This window comes from Lampris incognitus, chromosome 8 (assembly GCF_029633865.1).
Source record: "Lampris incognitus isolate fLamInc1 chromosome 8, fLamInc1.hap2, whole genome shotgun sequence".
In the NCBI taxonomy this organism is placed as follows: domain Eukaryota; kingdom Metazoa; phylum Chordata; class Actinopteri; order Lampriformes; family Lampridae; genus Lampris; species Lampris incognitus.
The window spans coordinates 49,530,058-49,542,452 of record NC_079218.1 but is presented as its reverse complement, the minus strand read 5'-3'; the positions used below and the strand labels follow the sequence as shown (position 1 = coordinate 49,542,452).

The window sequence follows — 12,395 nt, the reverse complement described above, 5'->3', positions numbered from 1 at the left end:
GCTGCATGCATGGGAATGAGTTTTTAAATGGGACAGTTGCATAATTGACGTCATAGCGTTCAAGTTTCGTGCTTGGGCATGGTTAGCGATCACACTAGATGCGTACCGTGCCCGAGCCCACCTCCTCAAGCGGGCCAGGGCATGGTATACTGAACTGTGCCCTGGCACAGTATGGAGTGATCCCACTATTCAAATAAACTGGACTTTGGGGGTCAAACGTGCTTGGGCAAGGTACGGATTGCCTAGTGTGAGTAAGCCCTCTGTCCTTGTTTGTTTGTTTTTCACTAAAAAGGGTGTTCACTAAAAAAATTGAGAATCTACTGAGAATCCTATCTCTAAAAACAGACCAATTGAATTGAAATGATAAATAATACTTTTCCTTCTTTACAGTTGATAGGTGGCTTTTCATTAATTAATTTTACATGTCTATACTTCTTAACAGAATTCATTCATCTTCAGCTGCTTCTCTGGGGTCGGGTCGCAGTGGCAGCAAACTAAGTAGGGCGCTCCAGACATCCTTCTCCCCAGCAATGCCCTCCAACTCCTCCTGGGGGATCCCAAGGTGTTCCCAGGCCACATTGGACATGTAGTCCCTCCAGCGAGTTCTGGGTCTGCCTCGGGGTCTCCTCCCAGTTGGACGCGCCTGGAAAACCTCCAAAGGAAGGCGCCCAAGAGGCATCCTAATCAGATGCCCGAACCACCTCAACTGGCTCCTTTTGATGCGAAGGAGGAGCAGCTCTATTCCGAGTTCCCTCCGGATGTCCGAGCTCCTCACCCTATCTCTAAGGCTGAGCCCAGACACCCTACAGAGGAAACTCATTTTAGCCGCTTGTATCTGCAATCTCACCCTTTTGGTCACTACCCAAAGCTCATGACCATAGGTGAGGGTTGGAACGAAGATTGACTGGTAAATTGAGAGCTTTGCCTTCCAGCTCAGCTCCCTCTTCACCACAATGGTCTGGTATAACGTCCGCATTACTGCTGATGCTGCACCAATCCGCCTGTCAATCTCCCACTCCATCCTACCCTCACTCATGAACAAGACCCCGAGATACTTGGAACTCCTTCACTTAAGGTAACAACTCATCCCCAACCCGGAGGGAGCAATCCACCATTTTCCGGTAGAGAACCATGGCCTCAGACTTGGAGGTGCTGACTCTCATCCCGGCCATTTCACACTTGGCTGCAAACTGCCCCAGTGCGCACTGGAGGTCACGTTCTGGTGAAGCCAACAAAACCACATAATCTGTAAAAAGCAGAGATGCAATTCTGAAGTTCCTAAAACGGACACAATCCTCACCTTGGCTGCGCCTTGAGATCCTGTCCATGAATATCACAAACAGAATCGGAGACAAGGGTCAACCTTGGCAGAGTCCAACAACCCACCCAAATTTGTTTGACTTTGTGCCGAGAAAGCGGACACAGCTCTCACTTTGGTTATACAAGGACCGGATGGCTTGTACCAACTGTCCCAGTACCCCATACTCCCGCAGTACCCCCACAGAGTGCACCAGGGTACACGGTCGTAAGCCTTTTCCAAGTCTACAAAACACATGTAGACTGGCTGATCAAACTCCCATGCCCCCCTCAGCACTTCTGCAAGGGTAAAGAGTTGGTCCGTTGTTCCACGGCCAGGACGGAATCCGCTTGTTCCTCCTGGATCTGAGGTTAGACAATCGGTCGGAGCCTCCTTTCCGACACCCTAGAGTAGACTTTCCCAAGGAGGCTGAGCAATGTGTTGCCCCGATAATTGGAGCACACCCTCCAGTCCCCCTTTTTAAAAGCGGGAACCACCACCCCAGTCTGCCACTCCACAGGTACTGTCCCCGACCTCCACACGACATTGAAGAGGCGTGTCAGCCAATTCGTAACAGAATTACAGAAAGAAACTCAATGCTGTCTTGTAATTCACATTCCGGCGGATAGATATCTTAGGTCAACAAAATAACTAACATGGGGGGAAAAAATGTAGTGAGTATTTAAGATGCCAATAAGATTCATATCCTAAATGACTGATTTGTTTTTCAGGTCCGATTAAATCACAGAGACAAACATAATTGTTTCATCAAAGACTGGATAGTGCAGATGCTTGGCATAGTGATGACGAGTAGCTGTTCGAGGGGATTTGGGAAAACACTGACCTTCACACTCACAGCCTCCGCCCTTGGCACGATTGGCCACTGCAGCAGTATAGGAACGGGCATCCAAGATCAGCAGCTTCTGGGGCACAGCATCATCAGAGCCGGGGACTCCTGTCAGAGACGAGTCTAGGAGGGAGAAAGAAAGATGGTTTAGTGGTCTTTGGGTCAACAGAAAAGATATAATGGTTGCGAATGAGAGCGAGAAAGTTGGGTTCAAAGGAGACATACTGGGGACATCATTAATATTAACTCTATTTAGTGCTTCTATAGAAAATCTCTTGATTTTTTTTTAATACAAGCCAATGTGAGAAGGAAAGGCAAGGCAAGTTTCCTTCTCACATTGAAGGTCACATTTAAGATCTCGCTACTGCCAGATCCAGAGTTGGGAGGATCATCAAGCCAGTTAACCGCCTCATTCAGACAATGGGCTTTCAGACACTGACGAACAGACACGTTCAAGAAGTGGGCAACTTCAGTCTTCAGTGTCAAACAGAGATAGGCTTTTTGGGCCACACACATACATAGTGATGGAGTGACTTAAGGGTATTTAGTGTTGAAGTGTAAGGGGCACTTGATTTAGTCGTGATGTATATGTGTGTGTGTACACACATGTATTTATATTTATAATTTATTTTATTTATCGTGGTATTTTCATGTCACCTTTTAGTGTCGGCTCAGCTCACTTGGAACCTCGACGGAGGTGGTACCAAAAAAAGTACCTGGTACCAGGTACTATCCCTAACTTTTGCCCAATGGAAAACCAAAAAAAGCGAGTAGAGTTGAGTCGAGCCGGTACCATGCAGTGGAAAAAGGGCATATGTGACATGGGAACAGCCATCCCTGAACCGAGGGGGGCCTAAGAGTACATCTGTCTCCATCTTACAATGCTGTGATTGCAACCACTCCCAAATCCTCTGTGTACACGCAGCCATTGTAACGCTAGTTATGGTCACGGCAATTTGCATATGAAACCGATCGTTGTTTTCGGTCGCTATGCCACTGTATTTATAAGGGTGGGGGTACCTGCAGTCAGTTGAGACTGAAGAGGTCACTTAGATGAGTGATGGAACGTTTCTCGCAATAAACGTTGTTGAATCAGCTCATCTGGACACATCTGGACAATGTTTAGGATGAATGATTAAACGTTGTGTCCAGATGAACTGATTCACCGTTCTGTTATTTCCTTACCTGGACTATTGAGCATGCACAAAGACGTTTCCTTTGTGTCTACCATCTGCATGTTGCCTTGAGTATTTATTTGGATCACCTATATGCTGGGGAAATGGCCAGTCACGATCAGATTTCAAGTGACTGACGTAGCAAAGGCCTTGATAAGAGACTGTTCCTTTGTGTGTGCAGTCTACAAAGAGCTGAAACTGAACCTCAGCTAAACCTAAACTTAAATTCACAACGCCGACTTGCCTCGGAAGTATCAAGAGAAGAGACTTCAGTTTAACTGCGAGTCCAGCTTTCGTATTCCAAATATGCTTCCATATTTCATTACATGCAAAGGCACAAAAATGGCATATCTCCAAAATGGGAGCGCTTACATAAAGTAAGACGCAGTTATTTAAACTAAATCCATCTGGTCTATGGTGACGACAATCTCTTCTCTGTCCTACCCTAATTATGATGACATCATTTAGGATGGCATACTCCCAGGCACTTGGCATTATGTCTAATGTCATGGTTTGTACTTCTCATCAATCTAAATGGGCTCAGTTTGCAGGTAGCAGACAGAAATGAACAGGATGAACCCAGAAATAACGTCAATCTTTTCTTTCCAAATGACAAGGAGAAATGTTGGTTGTTAAATCAACTGCACAGAATGGGATATGAGTCACACCGCTGCCTTTACCGAAGTCACTGTCTGATGAGTCAAGGCCCTCCCCGCGCGTTCGGCATGGTGGTGCTCCACAGGCACTCCTCATCCCGGGGTCCATCTGACACGCCTTGGCGATGGAGGTCACCAGGTACTCATCCTCGGTGTTCCTCCACCCCCACCAGCTGATCTCAGGCTGGCTACAACGGGCTATCACCGCTCCGTTCCTTTGGTGCCTAGGACGGTGGGAAATGGCAAATTTGGAAGCACTGGTCTTTAGAATTGTTCACTGGAGAGATAATACCACTAATAATAATACCACTAATGATAACAATTATACAACAACAATCGCTATCATTGCTATCATATGTGTGTATACATTTGCCCTTCACCTGTAGACCACCACAGGAATCCTTTTCCAGGACCTGAAGGATGCCACGCTCTCCAGTTCCTTGTCAGTAATCCATACTGGGACCAGCAGCTTCTGTGGGTAGCTGGAGCACAGCCTGAACACAGGAAAGATGGAAAGCATAAATACATATACACATGTCGCTAGACATACGAGCGTAAACTTCTTCTTCTTCCCTGTTTTTCAGGGGTCGCCGCAGCAGATTGTACAATTTCCATCAGGACCCTGTGAGGGCACAGCACCAATGCTGGCCGTTGTTAATGTGGGCCCCTCCTAACACAACCACTGACCGTATGGATGGGGGCTCAGGTGAAGCACTGGATGCCATCCCGGTATTCATGGACTTGCGCCCATGCCCGTCGCCGTCATTACGAGCGTAAACTAATGTCGTTTATTAAGGTGCCGTCACACCTTTGAAATACTGCGGCGCAGCAGTGACGATCCAGGCAGCATATAAAGGCCTGAACTTAACGATAATTGTTGAAGCGTAAATGTTTGGCGGATATGAAAAAACAAGGCTGTGTTTTTGAGCTGCAGTAAACACACCTTTTCCCGACTAACCAAGACGCCCTTCTTCTCGGGGCGCCTTCCATGCTTTAGACAGCCGTGCCTCACACCATCTGTCTCTTGCCCCCCCCCCATGATACTCGCTGCTCCCCCCCCCCGTTCACCTGCCGTGGGAGGACAGCCACTGTGCTGAGTCATGGGCCTCAGCGGGCTGCACCTTGTGTAATTAGTCAGCTGTCCTGTGTGTCTGTCTCTTTCAGCAGGAGGCCCACACTCATGCCTACAGAGCAGCCCCCCCCATTTTCTTGACTCATTTATTCACCCGGACAAATAAGGAGACATGAGGCCCAGCTACACAAGTGTATACACAAACATACTACACTACCTTAAATAGGTTGGAGTCAGGGTATTTATGTGCGTGCATTGTGTATATTAATGGGTGGACCTGGTAAATGTACTGCCGGCCTGACTGGTCAGACAGCACACACACAACCTGGGAAACCTATATCTATGTGGTCATTTAAATCAGTGACTTTCATGCCCTAAAACCTACCCTGAAACTCTCACTACCGTGTGCCCGAACCTGACCCCAACACAACGTCACCATCTCATTCAGCAGACGCTCTTATCCAGAGCGACGTACATCTGAGAGTTAATACAACACAAATTCGGGGCATCCAGGCGGCACAGCGGTCTATTCTGTTGTCTACCAACACGGGGCTCGCCGGTTCGAATCCCCGTGTTACCTTTGGCTTGGTCGGGCGTCCCTACAGACACAATTGGCCATGTCTGTGGATGGGAAGCCGGATGTGGGTATGTGTCCTGGTCACTGCACTGGAGCCTCCTCCGGTCGGCCGAGGCACCTGTCCGGGGGGGGGGCAGTGTGATCCTCCCACATGATATGTCCCCCTGGCGAAACGCCTCACTGTCAGGTGAAAAGTAGCGGCTGGCGACTCCACATGTATCGGAGGAGGCATGTGGTAGTCTGCAGCCCTCCTTGCATCGGCAGAGGGGGTGGAGCAGCGACCAGGACGGCTCAGAAGAGTGGGGTAATTGGACGGGTACAACTGCGGAGAAGGGGGGGGGGTGGTCCAAAAAAATAATAATAAAACACAAATTCTAACGCTCGTAATTGCAAACCCTTCGTTCTACAGCAAGGTAGAAGTCAGGAGTTTCCATGTTCCTACGCTTTTTATTCGGATATTGCGCAGAAACTCTGACCTCACAGAACAGAGCACAGCACAACACAATGTGTGCACGCATGTTCAATTCAGGGACGCTGGAGTGAGACTGTTTCTAATGCCGCGTTCCACACAACTCGGAAGTCAAGATTTCCCGACCTCCTACTAGAAAAAGCACAACGGAATGCCACTTAAAGTCGGAGTTGCCACTTGTAAACTCCGGGCAAATCCATCTACCCCGACTTCATGGAGAAGCGACTGTCTGACGTCACACAACAATGGCAGCACCCATGGAGGTGCGCGGTGTTAATGGTAAACCATCGTTAAGAGGCAACATAAATTATATTTGTCTGTATTTAATTAAGATAGTACATACTATCACACAGTACAACCTGTTCTGCATGTAAATAGTGTTCTTAGGTAGCTGGCCGTAGTACATAATCTCTGGAAGCTAGTATCTTCTCTGCACCGAAGTTATTTCTGTTTCGTTTATATATGCAAGGAGGCTGCACTGCTGCCAGTTCAACCGTCTACACACTCGCCAAAAACACACCAGTTTTTCCCGGTCAGCCATGTTGTTTGTTTACGTTTGGCATCGTGTGCCTGGAACACTTGGGAGGTCTGAAAGTGGAAATTTCAACTGGGAAGTTCCGACCTCGGACTCTGAATGGAACGCCGCACTAGTCCTGGCTGATTCTGGCCCGTCCCTTTCTCAGATCCATCCCGTGGCCTGAGCTTGTGAATCAGAATCACGTTTATTGGCCAGGTAGGTCTGCACATACATGGGATTTGACTCGGGTTTCGTGGCTGTCCCGGTGTACTTAACATAGAATAACACCACCACAACACAGCTTAATGAGGAGACAGTTGATCCGATCTTGGTAAAAGATGTGCCAGAGGACCATGTGAAAGGGACACGAGGTAGCTATCCCCATCAAGACCTCCTACATCAAGCTTCCCTATATACACTGTGCTGTTCCTTCACTCTCTCACACATCACCTACTGTGTGGAAGTGTGGGGGAACACATACAAAACAAACACAGACCCAATCTTCAACTTCCAAAAAAGAGCTATACACAACTGTAAATAAAACCACTGACAGACAACCAACGCATCCACTTTTTATCAAATGAAAAGCGCAAAAATTCAAAGATTTGGTTGATTTTAAAACTGTTCAAATTGTGTGGTGTCTGGGTGGCGTGGCGGTCTATTCCGTTGCCTACCAACACGGGGATCGCCAGTTTGAATCCCTGTGTTACCTCCGGCTTGGTCGGGCGTCCCTACAGACACAATTGGCCGTGTCTGCGGGTGGTAAGCCGGATGTGGGTATGTGTCCTGGTCGCTGCACTAGCACCTCCTCTGGTCGGTCGGGGCGGGCGCCTGTTCGGGGCGGGGGGACTGGGGGGAATAGCGTGATCCTCCCACGTGCTACATCCCCCTGGTGAAACTCCTCACTGTCAGGTGAAAAGAAGCGGCTGGAGACTCCACATGTATGGGAGGAGGCATGTGGTAGTCTGCAGCCCTCCCCGGATCAGCAGAGAGGGGGTGGAGTAGCGACCGGGACGGCTCGGAAGAGTGGAGTAATTGGCCGCATACAATCGGGGAGAGAGAAAAAACTATTCAAATGATGTACAGAGTAATAATTCAACAATTACTTATCAGTTTGTGGAACAACTGCAGTGATGAGCTGAAAACGTGGTACTCCATCTGAACTAAAAGACTCCTGAGAAACAAAATACTGAATGGTTGTTTATGAGATGGACCAGTGACCAGTTTTTTGGGGGGGGGGTGTTTTGGTCAAAATGTGTTGATTTGTTTGAGTCGACTGAGATATCACGGACACCGAGGGCTGTAAATTGAACTTTCATCATCAATTAACTATTATCAACGCATGACTAGTATAAGGGGGTGGACTAGAAAAGTTCTCAACTTCTTACCTCGTTTGAACATGATCAGTGTTATAAGTGATAAATAAGCAACTCGGATATGTTGCTGAGGATTTTGTTTATTTTTATTGCTCATATGCTTTTTCAACATGTTCAGTAAAATTGACTGATTGAAAAAAAGCCGGTTGTGTAATTATTTTTATCCATTTCCAAAAGCGAACACAAATTTACTAAAATGTGTGAGCATGTATCACAGCCATGTCTTATGAGGCTCATCAACAGTCAAACTTGTTCATTTTTCTACAGAACTAACTCACCGGTTGACAGATTTCATTAAGAATTAGCCAAACCAGCTACAACTGAGATGATCTGTGCCTTGTGCTGGGATTGAAATAGCCCAACAGAGCAACAACTTCCTTGAGAACTTTAGAAGCCTCCGGTGTGGGAAGATGGCGGTACGAATTCACGTTTGCGGCGGCCTCACCCAGTACCGTCCATGCATTGTCTTTGTCCACATCCAAGTTTGTCTTTGTTTGATGGCTGGGAGAGCTTGGTCTGCTGCGTCCTGTGGGCCCAGGGAGCACGGCCCTGACCAGAGCTGCGTCCGATGAGGAAACACCGAGGGTGGTCGGACATATGCGGAAGCAGGGCAGGCTAAGCTAACTGCTAGCTGACGCAGACCGGCAGTTCCGATAACACCAATGGTGGTCTGGCAGCAGCCTCCCCTGGCCTTGACTGTGTTTTTAGTGTCGTCATGTGGAGTGCGGGGAGGTGTGTCGAAAGAGTCTGGCTGGGAGAGCTGGCGTTGGATCAGTTGAGGGAGCTTGGTCTGCTGCATCCTGTGGGCTCAAGGACCACGGCTCTGACCAGAGCTGCGCCCGACGAGGAAACACCGAGGGCGGTCTGACAGGACGCAGAAGCGGGGCAGGCTAAGCTAACTGCTAGCCCATGCAGACCGGCAGTTCCGACAGTCATCCTGGCTGGTGTTCGTTCTCCTGGACAGTGATCTTTTTTGTTTAGTTTAGATATATGTGTTAGCTTGGATATATGTGTTCTTGTAGTTTTTGGATGTGTTTTTGTCTTTGTGTTGCACTGCTGTGGGCTGGGGGACATGACGTTTTGTTTCATTTCATGTGCGCAAGTGCCTGAAATGAAATGACAAAAAGTGTTTCGGATTCTGAGCTAGATTAGTCCTGGCACCAGACATGGATTTCACTGCTACTCTACAGCAAAAATCGATCTGCCAATAGCAAATTACTAATAGGCGATCATGAAACTTCAAAGAACAGCAATGACTGGTGATGCCAATGCAACATGCAAAGACATGCATGTTAGGGTTAATACCCCTGCCTGTGCCCCTGACCAAGGCAATAGGAAAAAGATCTGGAGTTGGTCCCTGGGTGCTGCACCGCAGCTGCCCACTATGCAATAGGATAGGTTAAATGTAGAAAACAAATGTTGTTGTAACCATACAATGGCCCAATTAAGTGGCTTTTTCTTCTCATCCTCTCCAGCCTCAAACGACAGTTGAGGCTGCAGATCCACCCATTAATACACACACACACACACACACACACAGCTCACCTGTAGTGCTGTGGATATAAAGAAAGGGATTGGGACATACTTGTAATTGCAGTTGATGTCCGACACTCTCCAGGCATTCTGCGTGTCAAAAACCATCCTCTTGACCTCCATCTCCATTCTTTGACGGACGTGATCCCCTGCACGCACAAAGACGACAGAGTTTCATTAAATACGTCTTGCTTTTAAGCTCTAAAATCAACAACCAAGCAGCAAAAGAACTGACTTGGTTCCTGCTATGTGTTCCTGTGTGTGTGTGAGAGCACGCATGTGTGCGTAAGCATGTGCGTTAACCTGGGCGACACAGGTGAAGGTGCTGGTCCTCATCGTCGGCACTGCCTCCCAGACACCAAGCGTGGTACGCCAAGGCAAACAGGTCTTCAAGCCGCGAGGGGCGCACTATGCCCCGGTTCAGATGCTTCACCCACTCCTGGCACTGCTTGAATGTGGCAAAGTGGCATCTGTGGAGAGTTGAAAGTGTCCAGGTTAGGACGGGGAACGGTGGGTCCGAGCAACAGCGTGTCTCTTATGACTTCACTCAGATGTTGCTGGAACTGGGGTGCACGCGTTGGGGTTGAAAAGAGGGGGGAGAGGGGATACGCTGTTTTAGATGTTCAGTGTCTCTCGAGCCAAACACGCTTGGAGATGCGGGTGTTTGCTGATGAGGGACCAAGCCTAGACCAGCACATCTGCTGCCGGGGATAATAAGCCCTTTTAATTCAAAGAGTTGGGAACTCTTTAGATGTCGGAGCACAGATGAGGAATCGGGCCTGCCTCATGGCATGAAAATGGGCTTTGTGCTTTGTTCCCTTAAACAGTTTTTTCTGCCTCCTGCCGGGTGCTTTATGTGCCGGCGCGTGGCATGACGTTAGTGGAAGCTGCACAAGGTAAACTCATTATCCCCCTCTGACATGTGCTGCGAATGTGTTGGGCTACTCCAGCTTGTTTTCCCATTTACACCAGGAAAAAAAGATCACATTCCTAAGGCAACACTCGGGCTCATCAGCTTTGCAAACTAAAGTCTTTGTGAGTGATTTCTGTTACCGGGGCAACAGCAGAGTGTCAGTAACAGCGGGGACAAAAACATCTTCCTTAAGCAAAGATTCCTTGATTAACACAAGCGGAAACATAAACAGCTCTGTGATGGCCTGGCGGCCTGTCCGGGGTGTCTCCCCGCCTGCTGCCCAGTGACTCCTGGGATAGGCTCCAGCATCCCCGCGACCCTGAGCAGGATCAGCGGTTTGGATAATGGATGGACGGATAAGCATAAACAATATTTCTCGTTTTATAAGTACGCAATCTAATGTTATATTGATAAGCTTTATGATCACCAAGTATTACCCCCTTCATGAATCCTGCAGAGGTAAGATCATCACCTTGCTCAGACTCTATGCTTTATACACAGGCAAGCACAGGCGTAAGAGCTGAACTGAGAAGATGCGAGGTGCGATTCCCCAGAAACGAGGTCATATTATTGCTTGCTATTTTGCGAAGAATTGCGTTCAGGCGTAGAAGATGCTTTCTGTGCGCCGGAGTAGTAAAAAGCAATTTCTATACCTGAAAATACTGACTAATGCATTCATGCAGAAAGGTGATTGAATCGGGGTGCCAAAACGGAGCATTGTGTGCTATAAATTGCCGTCTCTAAGCCAGTCAGGATGGATCCATTGTGTAATCCCATTATATGCGTCAATACAACGCCTTTCCTGTCATCCTTACCGGACAACTTTAGAGTCTTTGCATATGATGTGTAGCTGGAACATATCTCTGCTCTCCACACTCTCTATGAGCCTTAGAGGTACCTGTAGGGGGAGACAGAGAGCAGACACGATTAGACTGCATCTCATTCAGGGCAGAGATATTTACAGTATTACCACCCTCTGGTCAGGTAGAGACAGAAACTATGTGAAACTCTGGCACAAAGCACAAATTCTGCCTCACTGTGGAGAAGAGGATTATCTTTAGTATGCAAGCCCTTTCTTCCTGTTAGATATGAATGGGACGGCACACCAATCAACGGGTACAACTCTTGGCAGGTCCACTGCATTCTGCTCTCTACTCTGCTCTGGACAAACTTGAAAGGGGAGCATGTCTGTGATTATTGTAGACAGGGACCTTAAGGACAACACTCCAGACAGTTATGCAATCACCTGCCAGACTTGATCTTTGGTCTAACTGTTCAGCAGCAGCTGTAAGTGTACCATGTGTGACTCGGAAATAGACAACCACTCCATGCCATACCGTTGAGAAGAGCTTTTTCTTTTCTAAAGTGCAAAGCGAGTGGCTCCATAGATTAAAGGGCGAGTTTCTATTCATTGCCTGCAATCTTGCTGGACCCAATACTCTGTTGATTTTATCAGAAAATAACAAAACTCAGATGCCATCCAGCTGAAGGGTAAACTATAATTTATCGTCAGTGCACCTCGACCCTGGAGCAGTGTGGTGAGCGGCTGAATGGTTAAGGCTATCTAGGCTGTGGCAGAGGGTGGCATTTGTCACATGGTACTCACAGATATCTCATTGTCCACACCTGGGTAGGTCTAAAACACAGTGACAACAGGGAGCACACAAACAGAAAGAGAGAGAGGTAGGAGGAGGAGGAGGAGGAGGAGGAGGAGGGGAGACAAGACAGGAGGAAATGGAAAAACTATTAAAGCAAAAATCCAAACAACATAAAGGAGATGAAGAGTTAAAATGGAGGGAATGTTGAAGTGGTCGAAAGATGAAAGATAGCCGAGGTAGAGTAGGTCACACAGACGGTGGGCCACGTGGAGCACATGACTAAGTCAAATGGAAATCATGGCCAAAAAGGCAAACAGAACAGGGACAAAGGGCAAGAAAACAACTTAGAGGAATGGGGATATATC

The 12,395-nt window shown here is 47.8% G+C and overlaps 1 protein-coding gene across 3 annotated transcripts in view; it reads right to left on the bottom strand.

Annotated features, from left to right (window-relative positions):
• The window catches only part of mtmr4 (myotubularin related protein 4), an 84,331-nt gene that overhangs the window by 15,257 nt on the left and 56,679 nt on the right, over positions 1-12,395 (bottom strand). For all 3 annotated transcript variants that reach the window (XM_056284446.1, XM_056284443.1, XM_056284447.1), the window contains 6 exons: positions 11,248-11,330; positions 9,823-9,989; positions 9,572-9,668; positions 4,356-4,469; positions 4,000-4,199; positions 2,142-2,267 (listed from right to left, as the gene is read on the bottom strand). In XM_056284446.1, coding sequence (XP_056140421.1) covers positions 2,142-2,267; positions 4,000-4,199; positions 4,356-4,469; positions 9,572-9,668; positions 9,823-9,989; positions 11,248-11,330 — 787 coding nt within the window. The remainder of the gene's footprint in view (positions 1-2,141; positions 2,268-3,999; positions 4,200-4,355; positions 4,470-9,571; positions 9,669-9,822; positions 9,990-11,247; positions 11,331-12,395) is intronic.